Raw genomic sequence first — 18291 nt, forward strand, 5'->3', positions numbered from 1 at the left:
TACCAGACCATCTGACCTGTCTCTTGAGAAACCTGTATGAAGGTCAGGAAGCAACAGTTAGAATTGGACATGGAACAACAGACTGGTTCCAAATAGGAAAAGGAATGCGTCAAGGCTGTATATTGTCATCCTGCTTATTTAACTTTTATGCAGAATACATCATGAGAAACGCTGGGCTGGAGGAAGCACACGCTGGAGTAAAGATTGCCGGGAGAAATATCAATAACCTCAGATATGCAGATGACACCACCCTTATGGCAGAAAGTGAAGAAGAACTAAAGAGCCTCTTGATGAAAGTGAAAGAGGAGAGTGAAAAAGTTGGCTTAAAACTCAACATTCAGAAAACTAAGATCATGACATCTGGTCCCATCACTTCATGGCAAATAGATGGGGAAACAGTGGAAACAGTGTCAAACTTTATTTTGGGGGGCTCCAAAATCACTGCTGATGGTGCTTGCAGCCACGAAATTAAAAGACGCTTACTCCTTGGAAGGAAGGTTATGGCCAACCTAGACAGCATATTTAAAAGCAGAGACATTACTTTGCCAACAAAGGTCCGTCTAGTCAAGGCTATGGTTTTTCCAGTGGTCACGTATGGATGTGAGAGTTGGACGGTGAAGAAAGCTGAGCGCTGAAGTTAAGTGCTGAAGAATTGATGCTTTTGAAATGTGGTGCTGGAGAAGACTCTTGAGAGTCCCTTGGACTGCAAAGAGATCCAACCAGTCCATCCTAAAGGAGATCAGTCCTGGGTGTTCATTGGAAGGACTGATGTTGAAGCTGAAACTCCAATACTTTGGCCACCTGATGCAAAGAGTTGACTCATTGGAAAAGACCCTAATGCTGGGTAGGATTGGGGGCAGGAGGAGAAGGGGACGACAGAGGATAACATGGCTGGATGGCATCACCGACTCGATGGGCATGGGCTTGTGTAGACTCCGGAAGTTGGTGATGGACAGGGAGGCCTGGTGTGCTGCGATTCATGGGGTCGCAAAGAGTCGGACACGACTGAGTGACTGAACTGAACTGAACTGATGTTTACTCAATAAGTGAAGAACAAACAAAAAATAGATTATGATTGCCTGTACTTTTCCATTTTAAAAGTCAAAGATATGTTACAGATGTTAAACAACCTAGTAAATTCAAAATGGATTCAAAACTTTTACTGAATCATCCACTTTGGCATCATACTGTCAACAATTAGGCTTCTTCAGAATTTTTACTAAAATAACCAGCTATTTGGCTGCCACTGTATGGACAGCACCTATTTCCTGCCATAGTTTTCTTTCTCATCATATAATGATGACACTAGAGTTAGAAATTGACTTCTTCGGGGCCACTTCCAAGAATTGTCAGATCCCCCACTATTTTGCCATCAATATTGGGCCCTATCCTATGAATTCTTGCCATCTAAATCTTGCTTAGAACCAGTGAAGTCATTCAACTTGAATGAAGTACCACTACTGATTTTAACCAACTGAGATTAACTAATTTCTTACAGTGGACTGATCCACAAAAGCATAAAGCAAGGTTATTTCACAAGATTTTATAGTTGCCCTGTGGTAATTATTTTAAAATGCCTGGAATCAATTTTTAAAAATTGTATATTTTAGTAAAAATTTACCCAAACCCAAAGAAAGAAGTTTGATTTCATTTTCAAATTTCAAAAGAATTTCAAAAGATCTTAGGGTCCTGAAGAATGTAATCTTCCGATGCCTTGCTGTTTCATAAAAGGGTGGTCTTCTTTCCCTTCCTCTCTTTCATGAATCTATCTTTCCCTTTGTGTCAAGTACAATCAGAAAGGATTGGCATAGAGAGAGCTCCGTATCTAGGAGAGCAGTTCTTGTGGCTGTGGGTGTGTGTTCTCCTAGTCACCACGAGAAGATGTGATTTGCTGCCCTCCAGTGAGCACCACTTCATTGTCACTACAAAACGAGATGCAATTTCCCTACTTTTGAGACATCAGAAACTAAGATATCAGGTAAAAAGACCGATGTAAAGACCAATTAAAAAGACCAATGTAGAGGCTGAAGAATGAAAATAAACTAAATTCAGCATGTTAACCTGACCAATAATTAGTCGTTTATAACAGGGCTCCAAATAAAGTCCCAGGCCAACGGCATTCAGTTCTCACTAGTTCTCACTGCATTCAGATCTCAGTGATCTCGTGGATCAGTTTTGATGTATTATTCTGCTGGAGAGAAGGAGCGTTCTTTGACCTCAAAATCAGTTACAAGCTCTGGGTACATCTTAGTAGCTTCTGAGTAAACATCCGCCAAATTAGAAAAACAAAAAAGCAAAGAAGAAACAAAAAACAATGTTCTGTCAATGTGAGAGTGTTTACATAAAAAAAGAAATGAAATGATAAAGGGATGGTGGCTTCAAGGGGTCCTCAATTTTGTTCTGTTTTTGTTTAATTTCTGGGTCTCATGTTCACTCACTGCATTTCTTATTTGTCAACATTAGTATTCAACCTTAGTTTCAAAGTTACTAACTCATACCCCTGTAAGAAAAAAATTTGCCAACGAGATAATAGTGTTTGTGTTCAATTATTTTTGTTCTTAGCCTTACAGTATCCAGTCAAAAGATTCTTTTCCAGAGTTATTTAAGTTCAGTTCAGTTCAGTTGCTCAGTAGTGTCCGACTCTTTGTGACCCCAAGGGCTGCAGCACGCCATGCATGCTTCCCTGTCCATCACCAACTCCTGGAGCTTACTCAAACTCATGTCCATTGCGTCAGTGATGCCATCCAACCATCTCATCCTCTGTCATCCCCTTCTCCTCCTGCCTTCAATATTTCCCTGCATCAGGGTCTTTTCTGATAAGTCAGTTCTTCGCATTAGGTGGCCAAAGTATTGGAGTTTCAGCTTCAGCATCAGTCCTTCCAGTGAACATTCAGGACTGATTTCCGTTAGGATGGACTGGTTGGATCTCCTTGCAGTCCAAGGGACTCTCAAGAGTCTTCTCCAACACCACAGTTCAAAAGCATCGATTCTTCAGCGCTCAGCTTTCTTTATAGCCCAACTCTCACATCCATACATGACCACTGGAAAAACTATAGCTTTGACTAGACGGATCTTTGTTGACAAAGTAATGTCTCTGCTTTTTAATATGCTGTCTAGGTTTGTCATAGCTTTTCTTCCAAGGAGCTAGTGTCTTTAATTTCATGGCTGCAGTCACCATCTGCAGTGATTTTGGAGCCCCTAAAAGTAAAGTTATCACTGTTTCCATTGTTTCCCAATCTATTTGCCATGAAGTGATGGGACCAGATGCCATGACCTTAGTTTTCTGAATGTTGAGTTTTAAGCCAACTTTTTCACTCTCCTCTTTCACTTTCATCAAGAGGCTCTTTAGTTCTTTGCTTTCTGCCATAAGGGTGGTGTCATCTGCATATCTGAGGTTATTTATATTTCTCCCAGCAATCTTGATTCCAGCTTGTGCTTCATGCAGCCCGGCATTTTGCATGATGTACTCTGCATATAAGTTCAATGAGCAGGGTGACAATATACAGCCTTGATGTACTCCTTTCCCGATTTGGAACCAGTCTGTTGTTCCATGTCCAGTTCTAACTGTTGCTTCCTGACCTGCATACAGGTTTCTCAGGAGACAGGCCAGGTGGCCTGGTATTCCCATCTCTTGAAGAATTTTCCACAGTTTGTTTTGATCCACACAGTCTAAGGCTTTGGCGTAATCAATAAAGCAGATGTTTTTCTGGAACTCTCTTGCTTTTTCGATGATCCAGCGGATGTTGGCAATTTAATCTCTGGTTCCTCTGCCTTTTCTAAATCCAGCGTGAACATCTGGAAGTTCATGGTTCATGTACTGTTGAAGCTTGGCTTGGAGAATTTTGAGCATTACTTTGTTAGTATGTGAGATGAGGGCAAGTGTGCAGTAGTTTGAACATTCTTTGGCATTGCCTTTCTTTGGGATTGAAATGAAAACTGATCTTTTCCAGTCCTGTGGCCACTGCTGGGTTTTCCAAATTTGCTGGCATATTGAGTGGAGCACTTTCATAGCATCATCTTTGAGGATTTGAAATAGCTCAACTGGAATTCCATCACCTCCACTAGCTTTGTTCATAGTGATGCTTCCTAAGGCCCACTTGACTTCACATTCCAGGATGTCTGGCTCTAGGTGAGTGATCAAACTATTGTGATTATCTGGGTTATGAAGACCTTTTTTGTATAGTTCTTCAGTGTATTCTTGCCACCTCTTCTTAATATCTTCTGCTTCTGTTAGGTCCATACCTTTTCTGTCCTTTATTGTGCCCATCTTTGCATGAAATGTCCCCTTGGTATCTCTAATTTTCTTGAAGAGATCTCTAGTCTTTCCCATTCTATTGTTTTCCTCTGTTTCTTTGCATTGATCTCTGAGGAAGGCTTTCTTATCTCTCCTTGCTGTTCTTTGGAATTCTGCTTTCAAATGGGTATATCTTTCCTTTTCTCCTTTGCTTTTCACTTCTCTTCTTTTCTCAGCTATTTGTAAAGCCTCCTCGGACAACCATTTTGCCTTTTGGCTTTTCTTTTTCTTGTGGATGGTCTTGGTCACTGCCTCCTGTACAATGTCACGAACGTCTGTGCATAGTTCTTCAAGCACCCTGTCTATCAGATCTAATCCTTTGAATCTATTTGTCACTTCAACTGTATAATCATAAGGGATTTGATTTAGGTCATACTTGAATAGTCTAGTGGTTTTCCCTACTTTCTTCAATTTAAGTCTGAATTTGACAATAAGGAGCTCATGATCTGAGCCACAGTCAGTTCTTGGTCTTGTTTTTGGTGACTATATAGAGCTTCTCCATCTTTGGTTGCAAAGAATATAATCAATCTGATTTAGGTATTGACCATCTGGTGATGTCCCTGTGTAGAGTCTTCTCTTGTGTTATTGGAAGAGGGTGTTTGCTATGACCAGTGCATTCCCTTGGCAAAACTCTGTTAGCCTTTGACCTTCTTTGTTTTGTACTCAAAGGCCAAATTTGGCTGTTAATCCAGGTATTTCTTGACTTCCTATTTTTGCATTCCAGTCCTCTATAATGAAAAGGACATCTTTTTTTGAGTGTTAATTCTAGAAGGTCCTGTAGGTCTTCATAGAACCATTCAACTTCAGCTTCTTCAGAATTACTGGTTGGCGCATAGACTTGGATTACTGTGATATTGAATGGTTTCCTTGGAAATGAACGGAGATCATTCCATTGTTTTTGAGATTGCATCCAAGTACTACATTTCGGACTTTTTGTCCAGGAGTTTCCAGCGGAGGCTTGCATTGGCAGTAAACCACAGAGTCTCCCTAGCCAACAAGAGTGAAACAAGTGAGTGACAACAGTCTTTATCCACAGCAAAAGAATAGTATAAGAGCATCCCTGTCAGCACCATCAAACACCTGCTATGTGCCCAGGACTTTGCTATATGTTTGGAATAAGCAGATACTTTAGACACAGTTCTTGCTGTCACTGATCTCAGTCTGGAAGGAGAAACAGCCTTCCTTCCAGGAAGGAGAAACTCATATTACATATGAGTATCATATGGACTTCCCTGGTGGCTCAGTCAGTAAAGAATCTGCCTGCAGTGCAGGAGACCTGGGTTCAATCCCTGGGTCTGGAAGATCCCCTGGAGAAGGCAATGCCAACCCACTTTAGTATTCTTGCCCGGAAAATCCCATGGACAGAGGATCCTGGTGGGCTACAGTCCATGGGGTTGCAAAGAGTCAGACATGACTGAGCAACGAACACACAACCACCACATGCCCCATGATGTATGGCCTCTGAAAGCAGATGTAGAAGACTGAGCCCACAGAGAAAACAGGTGTTAATTTTACATTCCTCTATCAAAGAAAGTGAATGGCAAACTAATGCATGATGACTGGAAGCATTTGCTTTTGATTAAGTGCATATTTAAATATCACCCCACCCCTCAGTCAAGCTCATGCTTCAGTCTCAGTCACGTGGCTGATTTTACTTTCTAAAGGGAAAGTAAGAAATGGAATTGGGAAGATTGGGAGCATGAAATGTGTCTTAGATGCTTTTTTGTTTATTTTGCCTTTGAAAACTACACAGCTCATTACAGTGGAAACTAACACAAATCTCATTACAAAGTGGATGACACAGAAGGCTTTACCTTTGCTTCATCTTGTGGAACTTCTCTGGAAACAAATCATCACCCCAGGGTGAAGAAAACTTTGAAAGCTTTTGATTCTTTCTTCTTAGTGTTGAAAATGCAAGTATATGTGTGATATTCACACAGGAAAGTGTGATCATTCGGTTGTTAGGAGAGATGTGATATTGGACAAAATTTAAAAGGTGGCCAAGTTTGTTTTCCCCTGTGGGGTTGCTACCTTCATCTTCCTACCATGTGTGCATGCTAAGTTGCTTCAGTCATGTCCAATTCTTTGCAACCCTATGGACTGGAGTCCTTCAGGCTCCTCTGTCCATGGAATTCTCCAGGTGACAATACTGGATTGGGTTGCCATGCCCCCCTCCAGGGGGTCTTCCCAACCCAAGGATTGAACCTGCGGCACTTAAGTCTCCTGCATTGGCAGACAGGTTCTTTACCACTAGCGCCACCTGAGAAGCCCTGCCACCCTACTTTTATTCCCTCTTCCAATTCTTTCAGAAGTTGAATGCTTTATTTCTTTACTGTTTCTTCTAATCCCTCCAAGCTAACATAAGAAAAAGTCTGAAACTTCTTCACACTAACTTATAAATGACTGATAATAGTTTATATCCAAGTATCTCAAACTGGGGCAGCAGAAGGTGCCAAGGGGCACCTGGTAAATCTTTGGGACTAACACGGCACATCTCTGAGACAACAAACTTACTTGAAGAATTAGTAAGGAAACATTATTTTATATTAAAACAAACACAAATATAATATGGAATGAAATGCAAATGATTGAATGAATGAATCACACTAAAGTAAATTGTTACAAAAGAAATATCATGCATGAAGCTGAAAACCCAGAGCCCTGGGGATGGCAAATCCTCTTCTGTCTCCTCTGCCCTAGTGGGTAAGCCCAGCAGACTCCAGCTATAGACTGATGGATGAGGCTCTTGAGGAGCCCTGTAATGGGAGACCTTAGGGTCAAGATTTATATTCATGTAAGAGATAATACAAGCAGCAAGCCTGAATTGGAAGTAAATTCAGCAATGGCCTAAAAATTTTTTGTAACTTACTAAAATTAAACAAGGAATACTAAATACCAACACTATCAACTTTATTATACACATTTTAAAGAGTAGCTGCAGGGTATGGCATATTTCACTTTCAAAACTTTTCAGGATTGCCTACCCTCACAGTTTGAAAAAGATGCTTGTAAACCCATGTTGCTTTGTGGCAGATGGATGCACCAAGAGCCATTTTTAAAATGACATTTTTCTTTCAGCTGCATTCAAGACGCTTGATGTATGGAGCCCTCTGGCAGTCTGGTGACGTTTACAGACTCCTTAGAAAAAGTGCTTTTAAACACATAACATAAAATATATAAGAATCTGATTAAATAGAAATACAGTTCAAAATATTTAAAATCCAAATTTGTGACCTAATAAGACATGCACTTCTTTCTCAATATATTAAATAACAAGCTCTAGCAGTAGGATGAATACCAAATTTCCGAAAGCTGATAGGTATAAATAGTGAGTGCAAATTATTTTTTTGAAATCTCTGAGGTAACTGTGATATGGTAGAAAAATACCTGTAATTTCTTTTTATGGCAAAGTAACAGTTAATGTGGGTACTTCTGTGGTTTCTTGCCTACATTTATACTTGAAGGAGGAGCTGAATTTCAGTTAGAAGTTGGTGAAAAATAAAAATGTATTTTTCTCATGCATGTTCATGAACCCCAAATGATATGCCCCTAGATACAAAGGTTCTAGATTCTCTTGACTTCTGACTGGATTATTTCCAGCCATTCTGATGCCTTAGATACTTGGGACAGAAAAAAGCAGTGAGTAACTTTTATTTAAGTGATAAGTAGACTTTGATGAGCATTTCGCAACCCTTATCACCATCTCCACCCCTGCAGATCATCCAAGTTCTGCCCTTGTGCACAACTTTGTGTTCCAACTCCGTTTCTCTCCTCCTGGCAGTCACAGAAAAAAGATTCTAAATTTCTCAGACCCATGTGAATTCTCCAAACTGCCTTTCCCAACAAAATACCAGCTTCTCCTTCACCTCCAGTATCTATCTTTAGCCCCTGTTTCCCACTGTCTTAATGGTCCTAGCAAAATGACTCACAATTCACATATAATAGATTTAGGATGTTTGCAATGTCTAAGCACAAATCCATGAAGTAAGAGGATAGGGTCATAGAAGTAGGTCTTGAAAGTCACAGAAGCAACCTTCTAACAGCTTTATTCCTGAATCTGAACCCCACCAGCTTCAGTGTTTGAGATGCTACTTTTCCTAGAAAATAAGAAAGGAAGAAAGTAAGTATCATTTTTTAAACACCGAAGTTTCCTGGGAATGGTGCTGCATTTATATTTTCTCAATCTCTGAAAAAAAGAAAAAGCAGGGAGCTGTTAATATCCCCATTTATGAATGAGGAAAGAAGCTTAAAAAGTTTAAGTAACCTGCCCAATGTCACACACAATTCTGTTGAACTAATTAATTAACTATAGGGAAACCTCTTTTTGCTATACTTCTGTAGACTTTTCTAGAGTGCACAGATCAACAGGTGATTTTTATATGTCCAAAGAAAATGAATAAGAATCTAGCTGGAATTTATACCAGATAAATGGCTTGAACCTTTAAATCAAAGAATTTGAAAGAATCCCACTCTACTTTGGATAAGGAAATGACAACCCACTCCAGTATTCTTGCCCGGAGAATCCCAGGGATGGAGAAGCCTGGTGGGCTGCTGTCTATGGGGTTGCACAGAGTTGGACACGACTGAAGCACTGAAGCGACTTAGCAGCAGCAGCAGCATTTTACTTTGCTGCTACTTAGATAAAGGAAGGAATGAAACAAAGTTTCATTGTGCTCCTTATCAATGTCTGTCATCAAAATGCACCGGCTAAATCATTTATATGCCTGGTGGTTTCCAAATGAATCATTAATCACTATCAACAGTGATGAACGGTGCCCTCATAAGAAAACGTTATTACCATTTGTAGTCACCTTCATGGCTGTAAAAATGTATGTTCTCATACAACTATAAAAACCAATCTGGCTGACAAATGAACATACCTTCTGCTCTGTATTTTTCAAAACAGGTTAACTGTACATTTTTTTTTTTTTTCCATTCCACACCCCACGTTTGACTAGTAGCTTCTAGGTAAGGCCCCGCACACAGCAGAATGTTATTTAGAAGGATCAGAAAGATGTTCAGCTAGACTAAAACAGCAGATGATGTAATGATCTGAGCCCATGAAAACCAGGTCAAACCAAATTTGTTTCTGCCAGCTTGACAAGGCCACTGGAGCCCTTTACATGTGCCTTCAGTTTGTCTCTGTTGTGTCAGCCTCTAAATAAGGGATTTTTCTCCTGTGCAACATGCATCTTTCTTGGTCAAATGCAAGGTACCTATTTTAGCCAACTGTTCCTTTCTTCCAAGCAGTTTACTGTAAATAGTGTCTAAGATACACGTATGAGGAAGCAAGCAATTTAAAACAACACATTTAGGCTGCTAATCTTCTGCTTTTAGAAACTTTGATTTGTAAAGGACCTATAAACATCAAATGGCATTTAATACTGTGCCTAAGTGACACTTGATTTCGGTTCTTACCATTCTATTATTGCCTTAAAATAAAAAGAGCATGATGGATGCTCCACAAAACAACACTAGAAATTATATTTAATGTATCTGTTATGGGACTAACCATTGTCCTAAAACAAGTTTAGCTATTGAGAGGACAGTTCTGCCTTTAGAAAGAAGAAATGCAACCTATGACTTCTCAAGAAGCTATATCCCTTCTCCAGTAACTTTCCCAAAGCTTTGACTTAAGGTTTAGGATTTCCAAAATTTGACTGACAAAGCTAAGTGTCCCGTACCCCCATATTGATGTCATTCATTTCTAATATTAGCAGCCAAGCAGCTCAGGTTCAGTTGGGAAAGAGGAGCTTTTATTTTGAGTTGAACAGGGGCACATACTAAAAATGAACACAGTGAGACTTTCTTCTGGTATGTCTGACACAGATAAAATAGGGAAACTAGTGCAATGCAACTGCTTTGAATTAAATGGAAAAGAAATTCTATCTATTTGGACATTTGATGTGCTTCCAGAATTTTTTGGTAGCCTCAGCTGTGCTAATGCTGAGGAATTAAGAGATAAAATACAATTACATTAAGTTGTTTCAATGCACAATGTCACACAAGGTCATGAAGTGTGCATAAAATTTCCATTGAGTTGGATAGAGAAGGTTCCAGGACATCTGTCACAGCCCAGTGTGATGTGTAAACTTGGCCATTATTTGGTGCTCTAGCCACACAAACAAGCTTTTGGATGATGTATTTTGGACTCATTAGATCAAATGTGTCAAGTATTTGGGCTTCTATTACCCAGCAGAGCTTAAATGGATCAAAGTGGCTAAACAATCACCCCACCTACGCTTAGTATTGTGCAGGCAGGAATGTGGGCTGGATGGAGATATGCCATTTGGAATCACAGAAATTGTGTTGGAAATCCACATGAACTGGAGGAAGTTATTTCCTCCTATCTTCTCCATCTGCTAAGTGAGTGGCAAGAGTGCTTTACTGGGTAGGAGCCTCACAATGAGAGTTATCCTTGCAAAAAGTAAGGGCAATGGACTTAGAGACCAGGTATGGCTTATGCACAAATACCTCTCACTTTAAAAAACAGCTAACTGAATTTGGTAATCGTTCCATTTGTTCTTGTTGTTGTTTAGTTGTTAAGTTGTGTCTGACTCTTTTGTGACCCCATGAACTGTAGCCTGCCAGACTCCTCTGACCGTGGGATTTCCCAGGCAAGAATACTGAAGTGGATTGCCATTTCCTTCTCCAGGGATCTTTCCAACCCAGGGATCAAACCTGTGTCTCCTGCATTGGTAGGCAGATTCTTTACCACTGAGCCAATAGGGAAGCCCAATTGTTCCACTTAGAGAGAAAAAAAATAATCTGTGAAAAAGTTAAATAAAAACGCCAACGCTCAATGTGAGACCTATCACCACTGTATCAATATTTGTCTGTAATTGAACTTTTCTTATAGTGCAAAATCTTCTAAGGCTTTCATTCCAGAAAAGCTGGCCTGGGTGTTCAAACAGCAGTGGCAATAACATGGGCCAGGTTGAGTACTTGCTACTTTGCAGTTTGTATTGGCTAGCAGTTCCCAAGTTTCTCAAGTTTGGCCCTCCGAACTCATATCAGAGTGATCACTGTCTCCCTAAATCACTGGCATAAGGGAACTTAGAGCAGGTCTCCCTACCTTGGTTGCTGAGACGCTGCTCAGTAAGTGCCCAGTGTCATAATCTTGCCCTATTTGAGTTTGTTAGAAAAATTTCTTCCTCTGCATAATTTTCTGCACCAAGTTCCTGTTCCCTATTGTGCTCAAAGTCACTGAAAGATATTAAAATTACATGAAATTCCTTACCTAGATCTTTTCCCCCATGACACCCACATAGTTATGCAAGTGCAAACCTGAGACAGCTCCTCCATGTGCTCTCAGGAACCTCCATGGGAGGACATCCCCCACTGTATTGTGATTACACAGTTGTTCTTCTGTGTCCCTCAGAAAAGGATAGGGAACTCCTTAAGGATAGGGAACTCCTTAAGGGTAGAGAACTGTGCCTTGTTCCTCTCTGTATCTTCATGACCTTGCACGTTGCTTTGAACATGGTAATCTGTCAATAAATCAGTAATTTATCAATGTCAAATATCTCTACCTGGAAGACTGTTATTCACTTATATATTTCCTTGATTTTTTGTTCTGGAGTAGGTCTTTTTTTTATACTCCCCACCATATAGCTTTCACTCTAGATTCCTACCCTTTAAAATCAGTAGACTTTTAGACCACAAAGCAAATCTTCTGGCTGTACATCCTGTGGTTTTCTGAGAAACTACTAAAAGAACAATTCCTTATGCAAATTAATTTCGTGGGAGAGGTCCAAGTATTTTTCTCCTACTTAGCAGTTCAAAATATTTTTCACACACACCTTTATGCAGTAGTTTCCTGCCAGGTGGACATATCCAATTCATATGGAAAATTTAGCACTATGTCTGTGACAGCATAAGAAGAGTCAGAAAGCACCAAAAATAATTATGCTTTTGCATTTGTTTACTGTGAACATATTAGCATACATTATCATGTTCCAGTCCCACAACAGCGATGCTGGATGAAAGGCATAGATATTACTACCCTATTTTACTATGAAGAAATTAAAGTCCAAGGAAGGAAGTGATATCTCCAAGGTCACCTAGCTGGTTGCAACAAAGTCACAAAAATCTGGACCCTTCAACTCTTTGCAGTGTAATGGCCTTTGGCCATGCTAGGAAAGGAACTGTGTTGCTTAGGTGGAATTTTATAGACGGTAGCAAGCAGGGGAAAGAAACAGATGCAAAAATAAGAGCACTGATTACTAGCTCTAAAGAAACCAAACTGTGGGATAATCAAGAGAGAATCTGGAAGAACTGAGCTGTAGAAAACTTTTTAGAAAATTTGGTTCTGTTTTGTTTGGGTAGAAGCAGGGGAAAAAGCTGTATTCTCATAAAAGCATCTGATCAGAAAGTAAAGAATACACTTTTCTACCATGTTTCAATAATGTCATCTTCATCTCTTCACATCAGATCCCTACAAAATTCTATGAGACATCATTTCTCTGAGAATTCGATTTCTTCTCTGATGGCATTTAGGCAGATGACAGGAAGATGGGTTGGGTCTGAGTCTCCACAAACACCTTACAGTTAAGATTAGAGCACCTAGTTCTTTTTCTACTTAGAGGATGAAAATATATTGCCTCTCCCTGGATCAACTTTTAAGGATGAAAAGCAAAAATGTTGAGGAAAGGAAGAATCATTTGAGGACTGTCTGACATTTTTGTAGGAATTTTGTGTAGTTTTTTAATAAAAGTAATCTAATTTAGTTTAAATAGCCTAAAGGATTATTTTGTATTTGTTCTTTTAATATTCCCTATCCATCTGTAGTAATACTTTGTTTTAAAGGTCAGTTCATCTGTTACTCAGCCAACAAATGTTTATTAAGGGCCCACTATGGGCCAGGATCAATTGATGAATGATGACTGACGGGTAAATTAATCTACAAATCCTGCCCTCAAGAAGAGAGGTTTTACATTTGTAAGAAAACTGATAAAGAAGACCAATAGGGCTGAAAAGCTGTGTTTTGTGGGGACCCTTTGTTTTTGTGTTGAACCTAAGGACATTTTGGACTTTCTAGTGCCCAAATAGGGATGAAAGAGCCTCTTCCCCAAACCACAGGCCTGCATCTGGAGCTCTGCCCCTACCATGGCTAGAGTCAAGAACAATGTCATCAAAATTTAAGTTTATATACCTGAAACTAACACAACACTGTTAATAAACTATATTTCAATTAAAAAATTTTTAAGTGAGATTTAATACTCACAGTTAAAATACTACCTGAGGAAACGATGACCATGTGTTGCTTTATTTTTATTTTAGGAATCTTGGAAAATCAGGACTCAGAGTTTCTTGCTTGGGTCTTGGTAAGTACTCAGGGTAACATGTAGGGGTGAGCTGGGAGGTGGGAGATTGGAGGGAATACCAGGGAATGATTGGGCTGTAGGTCAGGACCCATCTTGGGAGAGAAGGGTCTTCCTGACCAACGTTGCCTCACTTCTGTGCACACAACCCTTCTCCTTTCCTGCCCCACACAGCCCTCTGCCACTCAGGCCCAAGGAGCCACTGTGATCAGGATGTCTTCTGGGGGCCTGTTAAGCAAAAAGAAATCTGATATTATAGCACATCTTAGAGGAAGAGACTCCTCTGTTATTATTCCCTTTCTAGCAAGGGTACAAAACCTCATGGCATGTGTGTGTATGCGCAATTCACCTGTGACAACATATGAATTTTTTTCTATCTTTATCTTCCCTTTCCCTAATTTTCTCATGTTTTTAAATATTTTAATGTATTTATATACTCCAGTATCCTTGCCTGGAGAATTCCATGGACTGAGGAGCCTGGTGGGCTACAGTCCATGGGGTCACAAAGAGTTGGACACAACTGAGTGACTAACGGAGAAGACAATGGCACCCCACTCCAGTACTCTTGCCTGGAAAATCCCATGGATGGAGGAGCCTGGTGGGCTGCAGTCCATGGGGTCACTGAGTCGGACACGACTGAGCGACTCCACTTTCACTTTTCATTTTCATGCCCTGGAGAGGGAAATGGCAACCCACTCCAGTACTCTTGCCTGGAGAATCCCAGGGACGGGGGAGCCTGGTGGGCTGCCGTCTGTGGGGTCGCACAGAGTCGTACACGACTGACGCGACTTAGCAGCAGCAGCAGCAGCAGAGCGACTAACACACACGCACACACACACACACATATACTTTTATAATGTACCTTAAATGCTTTAGGGACGAGATAAATATTTAAGGACAACTAAGAAGAGATGGCGATTTTAACATTATAAGAATAAATCTGAAATGGTAAGATCTGAGTGTGAGGCTTGGGGCGTCATACAGCTTCTAGACATCCCATAAGGGAAAAAGCCACTTTGCTGTTGAGGCAATTCAGCATCATCAGAACTGTTTCTGTAACCTGAGTCTATACCAGGATGGTAGCTGAGGACGAAGTGAGAGGTGGTCAGATTACAGCTATGTTCTGAAGGTTGAGCCTGGCAGATCTTCTTTTGGATTCTATTTGGGTTGCAAGAGAAAAGAGAAGAGTCAAAGATGACTCTAAGGTTTTTTTGCCTGATCAACAGAAAAGATGGAATTGCCAGTAAGTGAGATGTGGAAGAATGAAGAAAGAGAGACTTAGGAGGGGAGAGAGCTGATTGATTTGGGATATATTAAGTTTGAGAGACCTATTAGACATCTAAGAAAAGATATATATGTATATAGGCAAAAGGATATATGAATCTTGAGTCTAGAAGTGAGATCTGAGCTGGATGTAGAATGACATAGGAATCATCAACATGTATATATTGTATAAACTGGACAAGAACATTAAGTGAGTGAGTATAAATAGTATGGAAAACAGAAGAACATAGTCTATGACCTGGGAAGTCCATTAAGAAGTTGAGAAAATGAGGAAGAACCAACAAAGAACATTGAAAACAAGCAGTGGGTTGTTTTTTTGTTTTTTTTTTTTTTTCAAAAAAAAACAGATGAGGAAAACCAGGAGAATAGGGAATCCTAGAATCCAACATTTCAAGGGGGATAGAGACAAACTCTGTCAATGCTGCTCATGAGTCAAGCAAGATGAGGGTCAAGAATTGATCATTCAGTTTAGCTACATGCAAGTCACTAATGACTTTGAAAAGATCCACTTTGAAGGAGTGAGGGGTTACTGACACATAATTGGAATATGTTCAAGAGAGCATATAAAGAGAAGGACTGGCAGCTGCTCTTTTGATGACTATTTCTATAAAGAAAAGCAGAGAAATGGAATGGAAGCTGGACAGGCAGGTGTGGTCAGAGAGGGTGCCATAACACATGGAAGAAATGACAGCACACTTATATGCTGATGGAGAAATTCTTTTGAGAAGGGAAAACAATGGTTAAGATAAGTAGAGGAAAAAACACCTGGAATGGTTTCTGGAAGACACAAGTGGAGACTAACATGAAAGAAGGCAAAGTACATGGGCTGTGAGGCTGGCCGGTGGCGGTATCTTGTAGAGGTTGTTTTCTACTGCTTCTGTATTCTCAGTGATCAGGAACAAGGTCATATCAGCTATTAGCGAGGGTGAAAGAGTGATGGTGAAAGTTTGAGGAGAGAGAGACTTTCTAGGAGAGCAGAAGAGTGACTGGACCAAGGGAATGCATCAGAGTGGCTAGACAGCATTAAGGATCTGCTTGAGATTTGTGCTAATAAATTTGAAGAGACCATCTCCATGGTTGGGTGTTTTTCTTCCAATCAAGCTCAGCCATGCAAGTCCAGGTGGGGTTTTTCAAGGGCATAAGATAAAAAAGAGAGGCAATGATGCTGAGGGTTTATGCAAAAGGGTGATTGTAATGGTGGACTTTGGGGTTGAAGCTGAGCGGGTAGGAAAATGAGGTCTAAAGCCAGGAAAAGGAGGAGGCAGAAGGACAGTGAAAAGTGGGAAGGATCAGTGAATTGTACAACCAGAGGACCAAGGGATTGTTGGAGTAAGATCAGTAGAGACAGTAGAATAGAAGAATAGAAAGTGGTGGTTGGAAAGAGAGATTCTTGAAATTGAGGTTATGGGAGGTCCTGCTCTTGTTAAAGTCTAAAGCATGTCATTTGGGAGAGAGTGACTGAGGTTGTGCTGAATGCAAGATAAGTGGACCAGAAGAGGTCAAGAAGCTGAAAGATGAAGGTGTAGGGAAGGACTGATTACCTTTGGGGTCACTGAAATCACTAAAATGTATGGCAAAACTAATATGGGAGAGGGTAACAGTGAACCAGAGCTAAACTTTTCCTATGAGAGGGACTGACTAGGGATGAGTAAGTGACTGTAACATGGGGGGGGGGACTGATAATGTGAGATTCAAAACGGGTTCAGTTCAGTTCAGTAGCTCAGTCATGTCCAACTCTTTGTGACCCCATGGACTGCAGCACACCAGGCTTCCCTGTCCATCACCAACTCCCGGAGCCTACCCAAACTTATGTCCATTGCATTGGTGATGCCATCCAACCATCTCATCCTCTGTCGTCTCCTTCTCCTCCTGCCTTCAATTTTTCCCAGTGTCAGGGTCTTTTCCAATGAGTTGGTTGTTCACATCAGGTGGCCAAAGTGTTGGAGTTTCAGCTTCAAAATCAGTCCTTCCAATGAACATTCAGGACTGATTTTCTTTAGGTTGGACTGGTTGGATCTGCTTGCAGTCTAAGGGACTCTCAAGAGTCTTCTCCAACACCACAGTTCAAAAGCATCAGTTCTTTGGCGCTCAGCTTTCTTTATAGTTCAACTCTCACATCCATACATGACTACTGGAAAAGCCATAGCTTTGACTAGACAGACCTTTGTTGGTAAAGTAATGTCTCTGCTTTTTAATATGCTGTCTAGGTTGGTCATAGCTTCAAGAAGGTCGCCATTATCTTCATTCAGTTCAGTTCAGTTCAGTCACTCAGTCATGTCCGACTCTTTGCAACCCCATGGACTGCAGCATGCCAGGCCTCCCTATTCATCACCAACCCCTGGAGCCTACTCAGACTCATGTCCATTGCATTGGTGATGCCATCCAACCATCTCATCCTCTGACATCCCCTTCTCCTCCCACCATCAACCTTTCCCAGCATCAGGGTCTTTTCAAATGAGTCAATTCTTTGCATCAGGTGGCCAAAGTATTGGGAGTTTCAGCTTCAGCATCAGTGCTTCCAATGAATATTCAGGACTGATTTCCTTTATGATGGACTGGTTGGATCTCCTTGCAGTCCAAGGGACGCTCAAGAGTCTTCTCCAATACCACAGTTCAAAAGCGTCAATTCTTCAGTGCTCAGCTTTCTTTATAGTCCAACTCTCACATCCATACATGACTACTGGAAAGGCTGTATATTGTCACCCTACTTATTTAACTTATATGCAGAGTACATCATGAGAAACACTGGGCTGGAGGAAGCACAAGCTGGAATCAAGATTCTCAGGAGAAATATCAATAACCTCAGATAGGCAGATGACACCACTCTTATGGCAGAAAGTGAAGAAGAACTAAAGAGCCTCTTGATGAAAGTGAAAGAGGAGAGTGAAAAATTTGGCTTAAAGCTCAACATTCAGAAAACTAAGATCATGGCATCTGGTCCCATCACTTCATGGCAGATAGATGGGGAAACAGTGGAAACAGTAGCTGACTTTATTTTCTCGGGCTCCAAAATCACTGCAGATGGTGATTGCAGCCATGAAATTAAAAGACGCTTACTCCTTGGAAGGAAAGTTATGACCAACCTAGACAGAATATTAAAAAGCAGAGACATTACTTTGTCAACAAAGGTCTGTCTAGTCAAGGCTATGGTTTTTCCAGTAGTCATGTATGGATGTGAGAGTTGGGCTATAAAGAAAGCTGAGAACTGAAGAACTGATGCTTTTGAACTGTGGTGTTGGAGAAGACTCTTGAGCGTCCCTTGGACTGCAAGGAGATCCAACCAGTCCATCCTAAAGGAGATCAGTCCTGGGTGTTCATTGGAAGGACTGATATTGAAGCTGAAACTCCAATACTTTAGCCACCTGATGTGAAGAGCTGACTCATTTCAAA

The 18291-nt window shown here is 40.7% G+C and overlaps 1 protein-coding gene across 27 annotated transcripts in view; it reads left to right on the top strand.

Moving 5' to 3' along the window:
• Positions 1-18291, top strand: part of KCNAB1 (potassium voltage-gated channel subfamily A regulatory beta subunit 1) — a 532662-nt gene that overhangs the window by 381306 nt on the left and 133065 nt on the right. For all 27 annotated transcript variants that reach the window (XR_014076899.1, XR_014076897.1, XR_014076908.1 and 24 more), the window contains one exon: positions 13577-13620. Coding sequence is in view for 9 of the 27 variants with exons in the window: in XM_081570616.1 (XP_081426742.1) it covers positions 13577-13620 (44 nt within the window). In the remaining 18 variants the exon portion in view is untranslated. The remainder of the gene's footprint in view (positions 1-13576; positions 13621-18291) is intronic.

Source organism: Giraffa tippelskirchi, chromosome 2 (genome assembly GCF_054371585.1).
Source record: "Giraffa tippelskirchi isolate mGirTip1 chromosome 2, T2T-mGirTip1v1.2.pri, whole genome shotgun sequence".
Classification (NCBI taxonomy): domain Eukaryota; kingdom Metazoa; phylum Chordata; class Mammalia; order Artiodactyla; family Giraffidae; genus Giraffa; species Giraffa tippelskirchi.